At 36.3% G+C, this 19,666-nt stretch overlaps 1 protein-coding gene across 1 annotated transcript in view; it reads left to right on the forward strand.

The window, feature by feature from the left end:
* Positions 1 to 18,308, forward strand: part of LOC127842671 (transcription elongation regulator 1-like) — a 48,789-nt gene extending 30,481 nt beyond the window's left edge. The window contains exons 13-18 of the mRNA XM_052372301.1: positions 3,518 to 3,685; positions 12,720 to 12,914; positions 14,136 to 14,315; positions 15,026 to 15,109; positions 16,350 to 16,511; positions 16,820 to 18,308. Of these exons, the coding sequence (XP_052228261.1) occupies positions 3,518 to 3,685; positions 12,720 to 12,914; positions 14,136 to 14,315; positions 15,026 to 15,109; positions 16,350 to 16,511; positions 16,820 to 16,960 (930 nt within the window). The 3' untranslated portion in view covers positions 16,961 to 18,308. The remainder of the gene's footprint in view (positions 1 to 3,517; positions 3,686 to 12,719; positions 12,915 to 14,135; positions 14,316 to 15,025; positions 15,110 to 16,349; positions 16,512 to 16,819) is intronic.
* Positions 18,309 to 19,666: the final 1,358 nt, after the last annotated feature.

The raw sequence follows: 19,666 nt of genomic DNA on the forward strand, positions 1-19,666 counted from the left end.
ATAACTTGTATCAATTCAGCATTTAAAATGCTCCATTATATTTTTGTCATTGTGGTTTTACGTTACTAATGAAGCCCTGAAATGTTTGTTTATAACGGATATTTTTTCCATCACTATGCAAGATACTAATGTTTAATATTGCTGTTATATCACTTTTGACCAAGCCGACCCCCCTCAACATGGCGTTGAAAATACGTCCAGACCATGTAGCATTCCTGCTGTGTGCACGTTTCGACATCAGTCGTAAATGACTGGATCACGTTTTCCCAAGTGAAGGGTCCAGGGTTTGTTATCACCGGTACTGATACCTTCTAAATGTTGAGAAATGATTCATGAATATTTGTGTCTATCAACATATGTTTTGCGATATCTTTTTATATTCTTGTGTGTCTTTAACCATAAGTTGTAATATACTAGTACTACAGTTGATGTTTAGTCTCATTAGGTTAGGTATTAAACAGTTATTTTCGGCCTTGATAGAAATAACTTCAATCTTTCTTTTATACCTTTTATGTTTTTTTTAAATGCTATTAAAGGGTTATAAATCATATGTGTTCTGGTTGGTTGCATAAGTAATTTAATGAAAGAAGCTAACAGTGTCTGATAGCTTTACTATGGCTTAAGAAGAAAAAGTGATTGAAACTCAACCAAAACTACTTGAAAAATCTGTTGTCTTTCAATCATCCTTTTAATGCTGTTTATATTGAATAAGTTTGGAATTGTATCTATGTTTTCGGACACTTACAGATTTTGTGTGTGTGTGTGTAAGATTTTAAGTCATGAAACCTAATTGGTACGTCCGAAAACATAGAATCTACGATATATTTGTCTAGGACAATATTGAGGTTCATAAATTTATGACATTAGCATGTATACTGTAGGAATTATTTCGTAAGAATAGTTTATTTTTTTGCAATAACCTTTTTTCAAATCCAGTTGTGAAATGTAAGAGCAGAAACATTTCAAATCACAACCCATTTTCTTAAGATTAAGAAGCTTGGTCACAAAGACGGAATTCAAGCCAATTTTGAGTCAAGGTGTCCGAAAACATAGATTGAATAATTAGGTTCATCAAAAAAATTATGTTTCAACATGTGCTTTTCTTCAATGAAAACATTCGTGTTTAGTAATAGCACATTTTTCAGAAGTCCCGAAGCAAAGATTTAACTGCAAATTGCTGTAGTCTCACATTGAATTGAATTCAGCAGGTAATGTCAAGTGTGATAAACATACAGGTTCATTTATTGATGTCTTATGGGAGTTTCATTTGGGATAATTATAATTTATATTTTTAGAAACGTTTTATGTATTTGGTACTGAAAGTAAAGGTTAATTTGACCTACATGTTTTGCTCTGTAGCATACATAGAATACTGTCCTTGTGTTACTTTATTAATCTTTTAATCAAAATGACATCTGTTGTGATATTGTAAAATTGTTCAACGGTGCCATGTTATATGGTACCATAGAATAAAGCTTCAGTTTGTTTATTTGATTGTAAATTATTACTCATCATATAAATCATATGTTTTAAAACTACATTTGTGCCTTTTAAATATTGTAATTTGCAGCTAATATGTGACAAGGTTTAGCAAATATTTTACTGTCTACAGAACATTATATTTTTGCTTGTGAAACTGGTTTCTTTTATTTGTCTTTAATTAGTGTTACATTAAAAGTATCATCCAGTTTATATATAACATACCTTGACACATATTAATATAACAGCCTCCTGTTTTACAAATCTCTGAAAAAAATACTGCAGTAGGCATTGATATATTTAAGTCAGGCTTTCATGATTGTACAATTATTGGCCTTGTCAATGACCTTGCTTAATTTTGTCCAAGGCATATTTTGACTTAAATATGAAGTATCAAGATGAAACTTCATTGGTATAAAGCCTGCCTTGTAGGAAAAACAGTTCTTAAAACTGTACTGCCAATGCCTTCAAACAAAATTGCATAAGGATGTGGGGGTACAACAGTATCAGTTCTATTTTTTTACAAAATCTGGCATTAGTATGCAGCAAGTTACTTGACATTAATACAAAAATCAACAACATAATTATGTTGTTTAGCATGAAATTAATTGCAAAAACGGACTTGTTTATTTCACTCATGACTTTTGTCTTGTCCAGTCTTCAATGGTCAGTATAATACAATTTTCTTTACAGGTTAACTGACCTTTTATTTCAGGAGTGAAGGCCAGACAAGACTTACAAACAGGAGGCTGTTCACTAATTTTCCGTCTTTATTGCAGCATAACTTCTTCATTAACATAATCATTAAATTATATTAATGATTTATTCTTGAATGCAAAATTACATTTAATTGTGAATGATTAAGCGCATTCCTTAAAATATAAATGAATTAATGAGTGATGAATGTATGAATTACTCCTTCAATATTTTGTTTGGAAAATATTTCTAAAGATTATCGACATCTGCACTTAAACTGGATATTAAGTTTATTTTCACTTTACGAGCATGGAAATGGTAGAATGTTTTCCTTTATGCACCTATGTCTATTGCACACAAAAAGTTTTGCTTGAGAAAAGGCATTTCATTTCATTATGTCTTCAACTCATTCCACAGTGCAAAAAAAGTGCATGAATGGTTAATATTTAACCATGGAACATGCTCTCATCATTAAAGAGTTCAACAAGAACATTGCTCACATATTGATATTGATGTATGGGAAGATCTAGAGTAGCGTATCATGTTGCTACGCCCTGCTCATTTTTGGTCACCCTCGCTCTCTCTCTAGGTTGGTCGACCAAAAAAAGTTGAATAGCTTCTTCGTTACAGTTAAACCTGTTGTAGATAAACCCTGATATGAAAACTGATATGTCAAAACCGAACGGCCAAGTTGCTCACACTTTGTTTCATTCTCAAATTGCATTTTTAGCTCGGCTTTTTTCGGAAACCCGAGGTATTGTCATAGCCAGCTCGTCGTCAGCCGTCCGCTGAAGGCTTTGTGCTAAAACCTTAACATTGGCTCTAAAATCAAAGTGCTTCCACCTACAACTTTGAAACTTTATATGTAGATGCACCTTGATGAGTTCTACACGCCACACCCAGTTTTGGGTCACTAGGTCAAGGTCACTGTGACCTCTAAAAAAAATAAAAAATTCTGACAAGCTTTCGCAGCCGAGCGTTGGCACCCGTTATGCGGTGCTCTTGTTTATGAAAAAATATAAACTGCACAAAATACTGTACATTTTATCAGAAATTTGATAGAACTCATGCTTAAATGACCTGAGTGGACCAAACAGTATACTCTGTTGAGTGTGAAATTGCAATACCCCAGAGGCAAAAACGCCATTGTTGACTTATTTATGTACAATTGGCTAATCACTTTGCTGATAGTGCCCTAATAGATATGAATAGATATTCAGCAGTACCGTGTACTCATTTACATTCTAGATCTTTCCCTATCAATATCCAAGTGCAGTGCTTCTATGGTGAACCCTGCTGTGGCCTCCCCAGTGTTTCATTTGCTTGTTTTCTGTTGTTTTAGTCGAAATCTGAGTTCATGAGCCTTCTGAAGGAGACGTCGGACATTGAGCGCCACTCTCGTTGGAGCGACATCAAGCGCAAGATTGACTCTGATCCTCGTTACAAGGCTGTTGAAAGCAGCTCACGGCGGGAGGATTGGTTCAAGGACTACGTGAAGACGCTTGATGAAGTAAGTCATCTAACAAAATGTCATTCGCTTGTGTTTGAACATTTTTGTTTCAAAATATTATTAGTCCCCTACCAGTTTCACTGGAGGGAACTTATGGTTTGCGCTCCGTCAGTCAGTCTGTCCGTCAAACTTTTCTGGGTCCTGCAATAACTTTAAAAGTTCTTAATATTTTTTTCACTGGAGGGGACTTATGGTTTGCGCTCCGTCAGTCAGTCTGTCCGTCACACTTTTCTGGGTCCTGCAATAACTTTAAAAGTTCTTAATATTTTTTCATGAAACTTGGAACATGGATAGATGTCAATATGGACATTATGCACGTGATTTCATTTCGTGCCTACGCCAAAAATTATGGTTGCTATGGCATCAAATAGACTAAAAATACTGCTGAAATGGTGTTTGTCTGGATACTGCGATAACTTTTAAAGTTCTTAATATTTTTTCATGAAACTTGAAACATGGATAGATGGCAATATGGACATTATGCACTTCATTTCATTTTGTTCCTACTTCAAAAATTCTGGTTGCCATGGCAACAAATATATACATTTTTTTAAATCTGAAAATGGTGGAATTTCTGACAATGAGTCGGTAGGGGACTTATATTGCTTGACAATAGTCTTGTTAACTCTCCATTATAATAACAAAAGAATGGAAGAATACTGTAATTAAGAGACTCTTAAGTTTTCGGACACTATGTTTTCGGACACCCCCCTTTTTAGCAAAAATAATTATTTTTCGTGACTCAATATTTTCGGACATATGGGTTTTGGCCATCATAAATTACTCCCAATTTTTCGGACAGTATATTTTACAGCGCTATTTTAGTAGATTTCTGCCGCGTTTTTGCTTATCTGGGACCCTTTGATAATGGAATTTTCGACCGGATTAAGGTCATAAAAGCTGGCATAGAATTCCCAGAGGGCCATGGACCATTACAATTGCCTTATTGGGTAGATTACCATGAATACAGGTAATAAACAATGATTTCATTTAACAGAAATGATATTATAAGCTCACCTGAGCACAACGTGCTCATGGTGAGCTTTTGTGATCGCCTTTTGTCCGTCATGCGATGTCAACATTTGCCTTGTTCACTCTCTAGAGGCCACATTTATTTTCCAATCTTCATGAAATTTGGTCAGAAGATTGGTTTCAATGATATCTTGGATTAGTTCGAAAATGGTGACGTTTGCTTGAAAAACATGGCTGCCAAGGGGCGGGGCATTTTTCCTTATATGGCTATAGCAAAATCTTGTTAACACTCTAGAGGCCACATTTATTGTCCGATCCTCATAAAACTTGGTCAGAAGATTTGTCCCAATAATATCTTGGACAAGTTCGAAAATGATTTCCGTTGGTTGAAAAACATGGCCGCCAGGTGGAGGGGCATTTTTCCTAATATGGCTATAGTAAAACCTTGTTTACACTCTAGAGGCCACATTTATTTTCCGATCTTCATGGAACTTGCTCAGAAGATTTGTCCCACTGATATCTTAGATGAGTTCAGAAATGGTAACCTTTGCTTGAAAACATGGCTTCCAAGGGGCGGGGCATTTTTCCTTATATGGCTATATATGACTATAGTAAAATCTTGTTAACACTCTAGAGGCCACATTTATTTCCAATCTTCATGAAACTTGGTCAGAAGATTCATCCCAATAATATCTTGGACGAGTTCGAAAATGATGCCGGTTGGTTGAAAAACATGGCCGCCAGGGGGCGGGGCATTTTTCCGTATATGGATATAGTAAAACCTTGTTAACACTCTAGAGGCCACATTTATTGTCCAATCTTGATGAAATTTTGTCTGAAGATTGGTCTCGATGATATCTTGGATGAGTTTGAAAATAATTATGTTTGCTTGAAAAAAAAGGCTTCCAAGGGGCGGGACATTTTTCCTTATATGGCTATAGTAAAATCTTTTTAACACTCTAGAGGCCACATTTGCTGTCCGATCTTCATGAAACTTGGGCAGAAGATTCATCCCGATAATATCTTGGACGAGTTCAAAAATGATGCCGGTTGGTTGATAAACATGGCTGCCAGGGGGCAGGGCAATTTTCCTTATATAGCTATAGTAAAACCTTGGTACACTCTAGAGGCCACATTTATTTTCCGATCTTCATGAAACTTGGTCAAAAGATTAATCCCAATAATATTTTGTTATCTTAGGTGAGCGACTTTGGGCCTTTCAGGCACTCTTGTAGTATTCAGGAAGTAGTAGGGTTGTTATGCCCCCGGTAGGGTGGATTATAGCAGTTGAACTGTCCGTCAGTGTGTCAGTCAGTATGTGTGTATGTCAGTCTGTTCGTCTGTCTGAAAACTTAAATGGCCATAACTTTTTCAATATTGAAGATAACAACTTGATATTTGGCATTCATGTGCATCTGACGGAGCTGAACATTTTGAATGGTGAAAGGTGAAAGTCAAGGTCATCATTGAAGGTCAAATGTCTAATATATGGTGTCTGCCCATCCGTCCAAAAACTTTAACATTGGCCATAATGTTTTCACTATTGAAGATAGCAACTTGATATTTGGCATGCATGTGTATCTCATGGAGCTGAACGTTTTGAGTGGTGAAAGGTGAAGGTAAAGGTCATCTGTCAAGGTAAAAAGTCAAATATATGACATCTGTCCGTCCGAAAACTTTAACTTTGGCCATAACTTTTTCAATATTGAAGATAGCAACTTGATATTTGGCATGCATGTGTCTCATGGAGCTGCACATTTTGAGTGGTGAAAGGTGAAGGTCAAGGCCATCCTTCAAGGTCAAATGTCTAATATATGGCGTCTGTCTGTCCGTCCAAAAACTTTAACATTGGCTATAACTTTTTCACTATTACAGATAGCAACTTGATATTTGGCATACATGTGTATCTCATGGAGCTGAACATTTTGAGTGTTGAAAGGTGAAGGTCAATGTCATCCTTCAAGGTCAAATGTCAAATATATGGCGTCTGTCCGTCTGAAAATTTTAAAATTGGCCATAACCTTTTTAATATTGAAGATAGCAACTTGATATTTGGCATGCATGTGTATCTCATGAAGCTGCATATTTTGATTGGTAGAAGTTCAAGGTCATCCTTTCAGATCAAAGATCAAAAAAAATTATTAAAAATTTCAAAGCGGCGTTCTCATGAAGCTGCACATTTTGAGTGGTGGAAGTTCAAGGTCAAGGTCATCCTTCAAGGTCAAAGGTCAACAGAATAAATAATTTCAAAGCGGCGTTCTTATGAAGCTGCACATTTTGAGTTGTGGAAGTTCAAGGTCAAGGTCATCCTTCAACGTCAATTGTCGAAAAAAAAAATCCAAGCGGCGCAATATGGGGCATTGTGTTTCTGACAAACAAATCTCTTGTTTTTTATAACGTTTTTATAAACCTTTTCAGGTAAGAGAATGCAAATAAGTGAAGTTGTATTTTATTTAAAGCAGAGTAAGGAGAGTACATCACAATACAATTATTGCACATTTATTAATTGGTTTTATTTAAAAATAATAATTGACAAACAAGCATAACATATTTGTCTCAAAATTTTCGGACACTCGTACTTTATGAATATTTTTCGTATCTAAATTTTCGGACACCAAAAAAAAATAATTTAAGTGTCAGAAAACTTGAGTCATTACGGTATATTAACTTTAGAACGGAGACATTTGATAATTGCTTTTTATATGCCTGTTTAAAAAACGGGACGTATTATAGTTTCATCTTGGCGGCGGGCGGGCGGTTGGGTGCACAGCAGTGTCCATCTAATTCAAATAGTTTTCATTTGATCTTCACCAAACTTGGTCAGAAGTTATATCTAGACAATATCTAGGTCAAGTTCGAATATGGGTCATGCCGGGTCAAAAACTAGGTCACGGGGTCACTGAGTGCATTTCAAGGTTAAGCAAGGTGTCCGCTCTCTATTTGAAGTAGTTTTCATCTGATCTTCACCAAATTTGGTCTGAAGTTGTGTCTAAATGATGTCTAGGTCAGGTTTGCATATTGGTCATTCCGGGTCAAAAACTAGGTCATGAGGTCACTTAGTGCATTTCATGCATTTAGCATGGTGTCCGCTCTCTAATTGAAGTAGTTTTCATCTGATCTTCATCAAATTTGGTCAGAAGTTGTATCTTGACAATATCTAGGTCAAAGTCGAATATGGGTCATGCCGGGTCAAAAACTAGGTCACAAGGTCACTTAGTGCATTTCAAGGATTTAGCATGATGTCTGCTCTCTAATTGAAGTAGTTTTCATCCGTTCTTCACGAACTTTGGTCAGAAGTTTTGTCTAAATGATATCCAGGTCAAGTTCAAATATGGGTCATGCCGGGGTAAAAACAAGGTCACAAGGTCACTTACTGCATTTAAAGTAGGGCTGCAACGAATCCAAAAACGGATCACTCAGATAAGAGGAACTTAGCAATTCTGTCTAAATTAAAGAAATCAATGTTTTAGAAGTATAATTTGACTAAAAACATTAAAAATTTATTAACAAAAAAACATAACAAATTTCTCGTTTTACATTGTTAACAGAATAAAACGAAACCTCAACACTTATTCACTTAATAGTTTGCTCGTCAACGTACACTTTTCACTGTTCATACAGTTTGATGTTTGTTTTCACAAAAATAAACATATCAACATTGTTCGGGTCCAGGCAAGCCCTATGAGCACTGACGAGGTCTCCTGCTGTGGAGAAGATTCTCTCACTGGTCACTGAGGTTCCTTGCATCACAAGATAGCATTTAAACACTAAATATATGACGAAAGATGCTTTCAAGACAATACATGATGCAAGAACGCAATTTGACAGGTCCTGAAATTATACAAAATTTACCTGAATAACATTCCAGCCACAATGGATCCACTACCGTTGTTTTTAATACAACTCAGAAAGACAATAAGGATTGAAAACTTACTTATTGCCATTAGGAATTGCATTTGTAATGTGTAAATCCTCCATGATTTTGACTTAGTTTTGCTTTCTGCGCTCATTACAGAATGTCCAATGACACTCTTAGACAATAAAAGCCGAAGGATCTCGAATGATCTACTATTTGACTGTCAAAGGTCAATAAATATCGACTATTTAATGTATATTTTATCTTTCAAACAGAACCAGTCTGTATAAAAACAATACTCGTGAAAACAGCGCCTGGTTACATACAACTATGAAAATAAATATTCGGAACCGATATTTCCAGGGGTGGAACCGTACCCGCGAATCTGAAGTTGGATCCGAGATCATCGGATATTTCGGGTACCTGTTGCAGCCCTAGTTTCAAGCAATTAGCATGTTGTCCAATCTCTAATTGAAATTGTTTTCATCCGCTCATCACCAAATTTGGTCAGAAGTTGTGTCTAGATGATATCTAGGTCAAGTTCAAATATGGGTCATGCCAGGCCAAAAAATAGGTCACAGGGTCACTTATTGCATTTCAAGGATTAAGCATGGTGTCCGCTCTCTATTTGAAGTAGTTTTCATCTGATCTTCACCAAATTTGGTCTGAAGTTGTGTCTAAATGATGTCTAGGTCAGGTTTGCATATTGGTCATTCCGGGTCAAAAACTAGGTCATGAGGTCACTTAGTGCATTTCATGCATTTAGCATGGTGTCCGCTCTCTAATTGAAGTAGTTTTCATCTGATCTTCATCAAATTTGGTCAGAAGTTGTATCTTGACAATATCTAGGTCAAAGTCGAATATGGGTCATGCCGGGTCAAAAACTAGGTCACAAGGTCACTTAGTGCATTTCAAGGATTTAGCATGATGTCTGCTCTCTAATTGAAGTAGTTTTCATCCGTTCTTCACGAACTTTGGTCAGAAGTTTTGTCTAAATGATATCCAGGTCAAGTTCAAATATGGGTCATGCCGGGGTAAAAACAAGGTCACAAGGTCACTTACTGCATTTAAAGTAGGGCTGCAACGAATCCAAAAACGGATCACTCAGATAAGAGGAACTTAGCAATTCTGTCTAAATTAAAGAAATCAATGTTTTAGAAGTATAATTTGACTAAAAACATTAAAAATTTATTAACAAAAAAACATAACAAATTTCTCGTTTTACATTGTTAACAGAATAAAACGAAACCTCAACACTTATTCACTTAATAGTTTGCTCGTCAACATACACTTTTCACTGTTCATACAGTTTGATGTTTGTTTTCACAAAAATAAACATATCAACATTGTTCGGGTCCAGGCAAGCCCTATGAGCACTGACGAGGTCTCCTGCTGTGGAGAAGATTCTCTCACTGGTCACTGAGGTTCCTTGCATCACAAGATAGCATTTAAACACTAAATATATGACGAAAGATGCTTTCAAGACAATACATGATGCAAGAACGCAATTTGACAGGTCCTGAAATTATACAAAATTTACCTGAATAACATTCCAGCCACAATGGATCCACTACCGTTGTTTTTAATACAACTCAGAAAGACAATAAGGATTGAAAACTTACTTATTGCCATTAGGAATTGCATTTGTAATGTGTAAATCCTCCATGATTTTGACTTAGTTTTGCTTTCTGCGCTCATTACAGAATGTCCAATGACACTCTTAGACAATAAAAGCCGAAGGATCTCGAATGATCTACTATTTGACTGTCAAAGGTCAATAAATATCGACTATTTAATGTATATTTTATCTTTCAAACAGAACCAGTCTGTATAAAAACAATACTCGTGAAAACAGCGCCTGGTTACATACAACTATGAAAATAAATATTCGGAACCGATATTTCCAGGGGTGGAACCGTACCCGCGAATCTGAAGTTGGATCCGAGATCATCGGATATTTCGGGTACCTGTTGCAGCCCTAGTTTCAAGCAATTAGCATGTTGTCCAATCTCTAATTGAAATTGTTTTCATCCGCTCATCACCAAATTTGGTCAGAAGTTGTGTCTAGATGATATCTAGGTCAAGTTCAAATATGGGTCATGCCAGGCCAAAAAATAGGTCACAGGGTCACTTATTGCATTTCAAGGATTAAGCATCGTGTCCGCTCTCTATTTGAAGTAGTTTTCATCTGATCTTCACCAAATTTGGTCTGAAGTTGTGTCTAAATGATGTCTAGGTCAGGTTTGCATATTGGTCATTCCGGGTCAAAAACTAGGTCATGAGGTCACTTAGTGCATTTCATGCATTTAGCATGGTGTCCGCTCTCTAATTGAAGTAGTTTTCATCTGATCTTCATCAAATTTGGTCAGAAGTTGTATCTTGACAATATCTAGGTCAAAGTCGAATATGGGTCATGCCGGGTCAAAAACTAGGTCACAAGGTCACTTAGTGCATTTCAAGGATTTAGCATGATGTCTGCTCTCTAATTGAAGTAGTTTTCATCCGTTCTTCACGAACTTTGGTCAGAAGTTTTGTCTAAATGATATCTAGGTCAAGTTCAAATATGGGTCATGCCGGGGTAAAAACAAGGTCACAAGGTCACTTACTGCATTTAAAGTAGGGCTGCAACGAATCCAAAAACGGATCACTCAGATAAGAGGAACTTAGCAATTCTGTCTAAATTAAAGAAATCAATGTTTTAGAAGTATAATTTGACTAAAAACATTAAAAATTTATTAACAAAAAAACATAACAAATTTCTCGTTTTACATTGTTAACAGAATAAAACGAAACCTCAACACTTATTCACTTAATAGTTTGCTCGTCAACATACACTTTTCACTGTTCATACAGTTTGATGTTTGTTTTCACAAAAATAAACATATCAACATTGTTCGGGTCCAGGCAAGCCCTATGAGCACTGACGAGGTCTCCTGCTGTGGAGAAGATTCTCTCACTGGTCACTGAGGTTCCTTGCATCACAAGATAGCATTTAAACACTAAATATATGACGAAAGATGCTTTCAAGACAATACATGATGCAAGAACGCAATTTGACAGGTCCTGAAATTATACAAAATTTACCTGAATAACATTCCAGCCACAATGGATCCACTACCGTTGTTTTTAATACAACTCAGAAAGACAATAAGGATTGAAAACTTACTTATTGCCATTAGGAATTGCATTTGTAATGTGTAAATCCTCCATGATTTTGACTTAGTTTTGCTTTCCGCGCTCATTACAGAATGTCCAATGACACTCTTAGACAATAAAAGCCGAAGGATCTCGAATGATCTACTATTTGACTGTCAAAGGTCAATAAATATCGACTATTTAATGTATATTTTATCTTTCAAACAGAACCAGTCTGTATAAAAACAATACTCGTGAAAACAGCGCCTGGTTACATACAACTATGAAAATAAATATTCGGAACCGATATTTCCAGGGGTGGAACCGTACCCGCGAATCGGAAGTTGGATCCGAGATCATCGAATATTTCGGGTACCTGTTGCAGCCCTAGTTTCAAGCAATTAGCATGTTGTCCAATCTCTAATTGAAATTGTTTTCATCCGCTCATCACCAAATTTGGTCAGAAGTTGTGTCTAGATGATATCTAGGTCAAGTTCAAATATGGGTCATGCCAGGCCAAAAAATAGGTCACAGGGTCACTTATTGCATTTCAAGGATTACGCATGGTGTCCGCTCTCTAATTGAAGTAGTTTTCATTCGATCTTCATCAAATTTGGTCAGAATCTGTGTCGAAATGATATCTAGGTCAAGTTCAATTATGGGTCATGCTGGGTCAAAAACTAGGTCACTTAGGGCATTTCAAGCATTTAGCATGGTGTCTGCTCTCTAATTGAAGTAGTTTTCATCTGATCTTCACCAAATTTTTGGTCAGAAGTTGTGTCTAGATGAAATGTAGGTCAAGCTCAAAACTGGAACATTGTAAAGTTATTAAGTTGTCCAAAATCTTCAAACGGGCGTATCTCGTGACAGTTTGGCACTCTTGTTTTCTTTTAAATCTACATTTTCAAATAGAAAGTGTGCTTTGGTTTTCTGTTTCTGTTAAACCAGAGTTATAAAGATCCTCCCAGAACAAACCAAAGTACTGTTTCCCAGTACCCAGGGCCATATTGAATAAACCTTGGGCTTCGAATGGAGCTAGAATAAATATGTCCAAACTATTTCCTCCCTCAGGAGTCGGACAACGATGAGGATCGTAAGACACGGGAGACTCGTGAGAAGCAGGAGCGTGTAGAGGCGAGCATACGTAAACGAGAGGAGGAGGTGCGAAGCAGTCTGTCCACCAGCCTGCGCGAACGAGAGAAAGAACGAGAACTGCACAAAAAGGACGAGGCTATACAGCTATTTAACGCTCTTCTGGTGGACTTGGTATGTTTTTAACCAGGTGTTCTGAATTGTCTCCCTTTATCAGACTTTCAAATAGAAAACCTGGTTTTGTGACAATTATGTCCCTTGTGGTGGTGTTGGTATTTTAATATGCAACATTTTAAATGAAACAACTTCCAGCTCAGAACAAATAACTTGACATTTATCATAAAATTATATCTACTGCTATTCTTCCTTATCCCCTGATTCATGGGAGGTTCAAGGTTCAAGTCTCCTCTGTGTTTTGTAATGAGATGGCTTGTTGACAAATAGTTACCAATAGTTACAGGATTGCTTTCCATTTGATATAGAATTGGCACAGGGAGTGCAGATGTTCAACAGTACGTCTGTCTTAAATGTGAAAACTGGTGCTCCTTAAATTACATGGCATGACATTATAGTAAAAAAATAAACAGTAAACCTTAAAACTTAAATCTTTGACAGTGTTTGTTCATTACAGTGTCAACCATGTAGGCTGGCCGCCAGGTATTACTGTGGGGACACCTTAATGAATATCTTACTCTCTATTCCCTATCCTTAATGCCCGACACTTGGCAGGAAGGCAATAAATACTTCTGGATTTAACTAGCGTCTGGGTTGGTAACGAAACATGCCACGTATGATTCTCAAACTTGTGATCTTTCACTCAATAAGCAACTGCATGGGTCACTATGCAATCAAGAAAGTATAGAAAAAAACTAATGTGCACAATTGTATTTTCTGCATTTAGTATTATATACATGCATGTTATAAACATAGCAGGTCATAGACATAAACTTTATAAGTGGATGTAAACATATTTGTATTCAATCATTCATATAGAACTCATTAGTTTCATATTTCTTTTTTTTTTTACAAAAAAAGCTACTTTCTATTCTATATCCGCTAAATAATCTTGTGAAAATTAAGATTTACATGTCGCATGTATATCTTCTTTTCTATGTAATATTCCACATTAATAGGAGGATAAATTTAATTTAAATGTCGCATGTATATCTTCTTTTCTATGTAATATTCCACATTAATAGGAGGATAAATTTAATTGCTGAATTGCATTATGTATATCACAATGGCAATGCAGAATGCGCAAGATGCAGATAGTATAGTATTAGTTATTCTTCTATTCCAGATATAATAGTTGCAGTTGTGATAATATTCAAGATGCGTAACAGTTAAGTAAGGTATAATATTTACATATATAATATATTAGTGTTGATTTTTCAGGTACGTAACAGTGAGGCGCTGTGGCGTGACACCCGTAAGCAGCTGCGTAAGGACCACCGCTGGGAGCTGGCGAGCCTGCTGGAACGGGAGGAGAAGGAAACGCTGTTTGAGGAGCACATAAAGGCACTTGCCAAGAAGAGCAAGGACATGTTCCACAAGCTGCTAGACGAAACACCTGACGTAAGTCTATGTGTGCGATCTCACTTAATACCCCTACAGGGAGGGTTTTGTAGGAGTTACAGTCTAGTTTGTATTCAGTCGGTAGGTCTGCATAAGTTGGTGGAATGAATTTCTACCACATTTCTTAAGTTATAAATTTAAAACTATAAAAATTCATCATCATGAAGTTTAAATGTGCATGTCATATCATTCGCATTGATCTCATGTGTGTTATGCAACATGCTTGCACTGCTAGATTGTTTGTTGGAACCTTGGTGCCTGTGGGATGAAATCACGGCTTGCCCTAGGACTATGTTTGGTGAAATGTCATTGTATAATTTCTGTGCCCTATTCTTTGCCTATGGTAGATTCCAGTATGGCTGTTTTCAGGTAGGATTATAGGTTAGGATTGAGTTCAATGTGATTAGCTCTATATTTGTTGGACAATGATATTAAGACAGGATTATTTTACCTACTAAAAAGTTATCAATTCACATTGACATATTAAGTTTACTAAAATTTAACCAATATCTAAAAGAGATTTATACCAAGACAAATAATTTACAATAAAAATATTCTGAATAACTAATAGAAGGAAGTTAGTTAAACTAATGTATCTACTGATTTTTTATCAGACCCTTCAAATGTGGGTCTTCAAAAGTAAGTGGCGATTAGTTCAATATACGATCACTGTGATGTGCTACATACTGATATTAGTGCTTCTATTTCAGTTGACCTTGAGTTCGTCCTGGAAGGAGGTCAAGAAGATGATAAAAGAGGACCCGCGCTACACAAAGTTCTCCTCCAGTGACAGGGTAATGCTCTTAAGACTAGATTTAGTTTCAGATGTTCAACATCATGTTTTGTTTTAAACTGAGCAGTTATTTGTTTTTTGCGATTTTTTTTATATAGGAGTCACTTTGTTGGTCTGTCTGTCCCGAAATCTTGTCCGGGCAATAACTATGTTGTTCATTGTGAGATTTTAAAATCATTTGGCACATTTGTTCACCATCATTTGACGGTGTGTCGCGCGTAAGAATTTTGTCAATATCTCAAAGGTCAAGGTCACACTTTGAGTTCAAAGGTTAAAAATGGCCATAAATGAGCTTGTCGGAGCCATAACTTTGTCATTTATTGTGAGATTTTAAAATTATTTGGCACATTTGTTCACCATAATTGGACGGTGTGTTGGGCATATGAATTACGTCAATATCTCAAAGGTCAAGGTCAGACTTTTGAGTTCAAAGGTCAAAAATGGCCATACATGAGCTTGTCCTGGCAATAACTATGTCCTTCATTGTGAGATTTCAAAATCATTTGGCACATTTGTTCAGCATTATTGGACGGTGTGTCGCGCGAAAGAATTATGTCGATATCTCCAAGGATAAGGTCACATTTTGAGTTAAAATGTCAAAAAAGGCAAAACATGAGCTTATCCGGGCCATATCTATGTCGTCAATTGCGAGATTTTAAAATCATTTTGCACATTTGTTCACCATAACACGACAGTATGATGCGCGAAAGAATTACATCGATATCTCCAAGGTCAAAGTCACACTTTTGAGTTCAAAGGTCAAAAATTGCCATAAATGAGCTTGTCCGGGCCAAAACTATGTCGCTCATTTTGATATTTTCAAATCATGTGGCACATTTGTTCATCATTATTGGGTGGTGTGTCGCGCGAAAGAATTACGTCGATATCTCCAAGGTCAAGGTCACACTGAGTTCAAAGGTAAAAAATGGCCATAAATGAGCTTGTCCGGGCCATAACTTTTTTGTGACATTTTAAAATCATTTGTTCACCATCATTGGACGGTGTGTTGCACAAAAGAATTATGTCGATATCTCCAAGGCCAAGGTCACACTTTGAGTTCAAAGGTCAAAAATGGCCATAAATGATAAGGGAATAATAATTCTTAAAAAATCACCATAAATTAGATTCTCTTGTTTTGTGAACACATCATGCAAAATAGTCTTTGTCAATGCGGCACGTGGGGGTATACATCACGTTTGTGACAAAGCTCTAGTTGTTTTAAGTTCATTTTTCCTTTCCAGCGGCGTGAGGCTGAGTTTGATGAATACCTGAGAGAGAGGTATGTGACTGCCAAGTCAGAATTCAGAGAACTACTTAAAGAAACCAAACTGATCACATACAACAGCAGAGGCAAACTGCAAGAGTCAGATGCCCATATGAATGACATCATTAAAATTCTAGAGGTAGGTTGGAAGGGAACGATTATAGATCTGTATTTAAAATGATAATTTTTTTATTCAACTTGGATGTACATGTAATCAAATAATTTCATTGATTAGTTTCATTCGGATTGTTTCCTTAACCATTGTGATTGTGGCAATGAAAATCTTTAATGAAAATCTATTTTACAGTTTGGATCTGTTTGTTGGTATCTATTTCTTTGTCACTTTGGGGATCTAGTGAATGTTTTGTTTGTAAATATTAACATTGGTGTAGGATAGGATATTGTATGAAGTTGTCCATGTAATTGTGTTTTATTTGCCTTTCACAGAACGACAAACGTTATCTGACACTGGAGCCTGTAGCAGACGAACGCAGGAAGATTCTCATTTCCTACATTGATGACCTTGACAAGAAAGGCGTCCCTCCCCCACCCACCGCCACTGAGCCTAGCAGGAGAAACATCAAGTAGCTATAGAAACATAAAGGAGCACATCAAGTAACCAAAGAGACACCATGCAAACATTGCTGACACGTGCAGGCTGAAGAAGGCTAACCAAAGTGTTCAGTGGATTTGCGTTCCATGTTATGGTTGGGCTGTTGTCATTGAATGGAACTGTTTAATTTTTAATTGGATTTTTTTTTTTCAGAAATAAGCAACCAGAATTTACCTTTGTTTATAATTGTACTGGTATTCATTCCATGTTCTGGTAAGCAATGGCTGGTCAGTTTTGTTTTTTCTTTCTTATAAGAAATAAATACGTAAGTTAGTAAATGTTTGATGCACTGAAGGTTGAAAGGCATTTTATAACATTTTATTGGAGCTTGACTCGTGCAAACACAGGTGAAATTGAATAAGTCCTGGCCCTGTGTTAAGTAACAACTGAAGTATGTATGTTGTTATGAAGGGGAAGTAACAACTGAAGTATGTATGTTGTTATGAAGGGGGCAAGGAACAGGTTACTAGATTTTGTGGTGGTTGCAAATTGTTCATTAACATTTTTCAACTTGATAGGAAATGTCTAAGGGTCACAAAAAAGAGTATGAATGTTGTGTTTTTAAAAGGGACAATGTCCATGTTTCTGAATGTACTAAATGTTTTAAGTTAACACATGTAGCACTCAGTTGTTATTTGAAAGACAGGCCTATCATTGTTTCTGACATTGAATGCATCAAAATTTGATCGTATCATTGTACATAAAATAAGGACATAAGTACACAATTGTGAATTATCAGAAATGTGTGTGAACAGCCATTCAGATTTTCTTTTGTTTGATTTTAATAATATTGAAATATGTTTTCTTGTGATTTGGTATCATTTAAGTTATCTGCATACTGTAAGTTTTACAAGTTTTAAGCTTTTAGCGAGTCTTTGCTTCTTGTTGCAGATGTCTGTAAATGGTTGAGCCTCTCTCTGAATTGTACAACTTGTCTTCATCTTACAACATTTCAATAGTATGCTCATTCGGAAATGTTTTATCAGTGTGTAATATTTTATTATTCTTTTGTCAGTAACTGGCACACTCAGCATTTTTGTAATCACAAACAGAACATAGTTTGACATCATGTCGGTTGCATTGTAAAACTTTGATTGTATTACCCTTGTTCTATGTTCATATTTACAAACGCAAATTGATAAATCATGGTAATGATCCTCTTAAATTCTGTCTTGACATGACTTGTTTATTGTACACGTTACATGTTTAAACAACCATACCAGACCGACATGTTTGTTTGGTATATTATGTCTATGTTCATAAGCATTTTGTTTTGAAAGACTCTGCTCTGTTTGTGTCTTTCAGAATAGAGGATGAAAGTAATTTGGATGTCTGTTGTTATTTCGTTGTTAAACTCAAACGTGTTCATTGTTTGATCCATCTTAATGAGTTAAGGCTGGGTCTGCATGCATCCAGCGCAGTTGAAAACTATAAATATATTAAGACATAGTAGTAAGATATAGTAAGAAATATAGTATAAAATTATTTTTACGGACAGTTTCTTGAAGGTTGGCGAGTCGCAATTTTGACGTCCTTCCGTGTACGGGTGGGTCTTGAATTTGATCCGCCATCCATTTGTATTGGAATTATTGACATCAATTGTTTGTGCAATTATGAATATCGGACATGATTCCATGATTATTGGATACATTATTTTACTTGCAGTAGAAACACTGTTCAAGCATAATGTAGACCTCATTATAGACAATGTGTTTGCTAAAAGGTTGCTCTTTCAAACATTTAGACATGCAAGTTAGACAAAAGACATAAGTTACGAACTTGCTTGTGTTGCGCATGACTCACACAATTATAGCTTCCAGAGGGCAGAAACTTAACTAACCAGCTAGTGAGCTTGCACACTATCTTATTTTTATGCCCACTTTGGAAGAAAAGGGGGCATATAGTGATCGGACTGTACGTCTTTCCGTCACACTTTGCGTTTAGGTTTCGAAAAATGCTCATAACTTCTATGTGCCTTGAGATATAAACTTCATATTTGGTATGCATGTGTATATGGACAAGGCCTTTCCATACGCACAAAAAATGTACCCCTTGACCTTGAACTTGGAGTCTGCGTTTAGGTTTCGAAAAATGCTCATGTCCCTTGAGATATAACCTTCATATTTGGTATGCATGTGTATATGGACAAGGCCTTTCCATACACACAAAAAAATTTACCCCTGTGACCTTGACCTTGAACTTAGGGTCTGCGTTTAGGTTTCACAATCTGCGTTTAGGTTTCGAAAAAAGCTCATAACTTCTATCAAGCGTTTATAGGGGGCATAAGTGACAGCTCTTGTACTTAAGATATTTCTGACTTGTCTGCTAATTATTATCATCTATGTTTGCAATATTTAATTTTCTGTCGCGCCAACTAGAAAACGTATTGCCGTAAGAGGGCTACACATCTTAACCAGCCAGTGTACTCCATTATGCGATTGAATTTTTATGCTCCCCCAAAAAAAATTGGGGGGAGCATATAGTGGCCGCTTCGTCCGTCCGTCCGTGCACAATTTTTGTTCGGGCTATTTCAAAGCAACTAATGACTGAAATTCAATTAAACTTAATGGGAAGCTTTACTACCAAGAGGAGATGTGCATATTATCAGCCGGTTCTGGTCGGATGATTTTTCACAGAGTTAAGGCCCTTTGAAATTTTCCATTAACTGTACATGTAGTGCA

The sequence above is a fragment of the Dreissena polymorpha genome, chromosome 8 (assembly GCF_020536995.1).
Source record: "Dreissena polymorpha isolate Duluth1 chromosome 8, UMN_Dpol_1.0, whole genome shotgun sequence".
NCBI lineage: Eukaryota > Metazoa > Mollusca > Bivalvia > Myida > Dreissenidae > Dreissena > Dreissena polymorpha.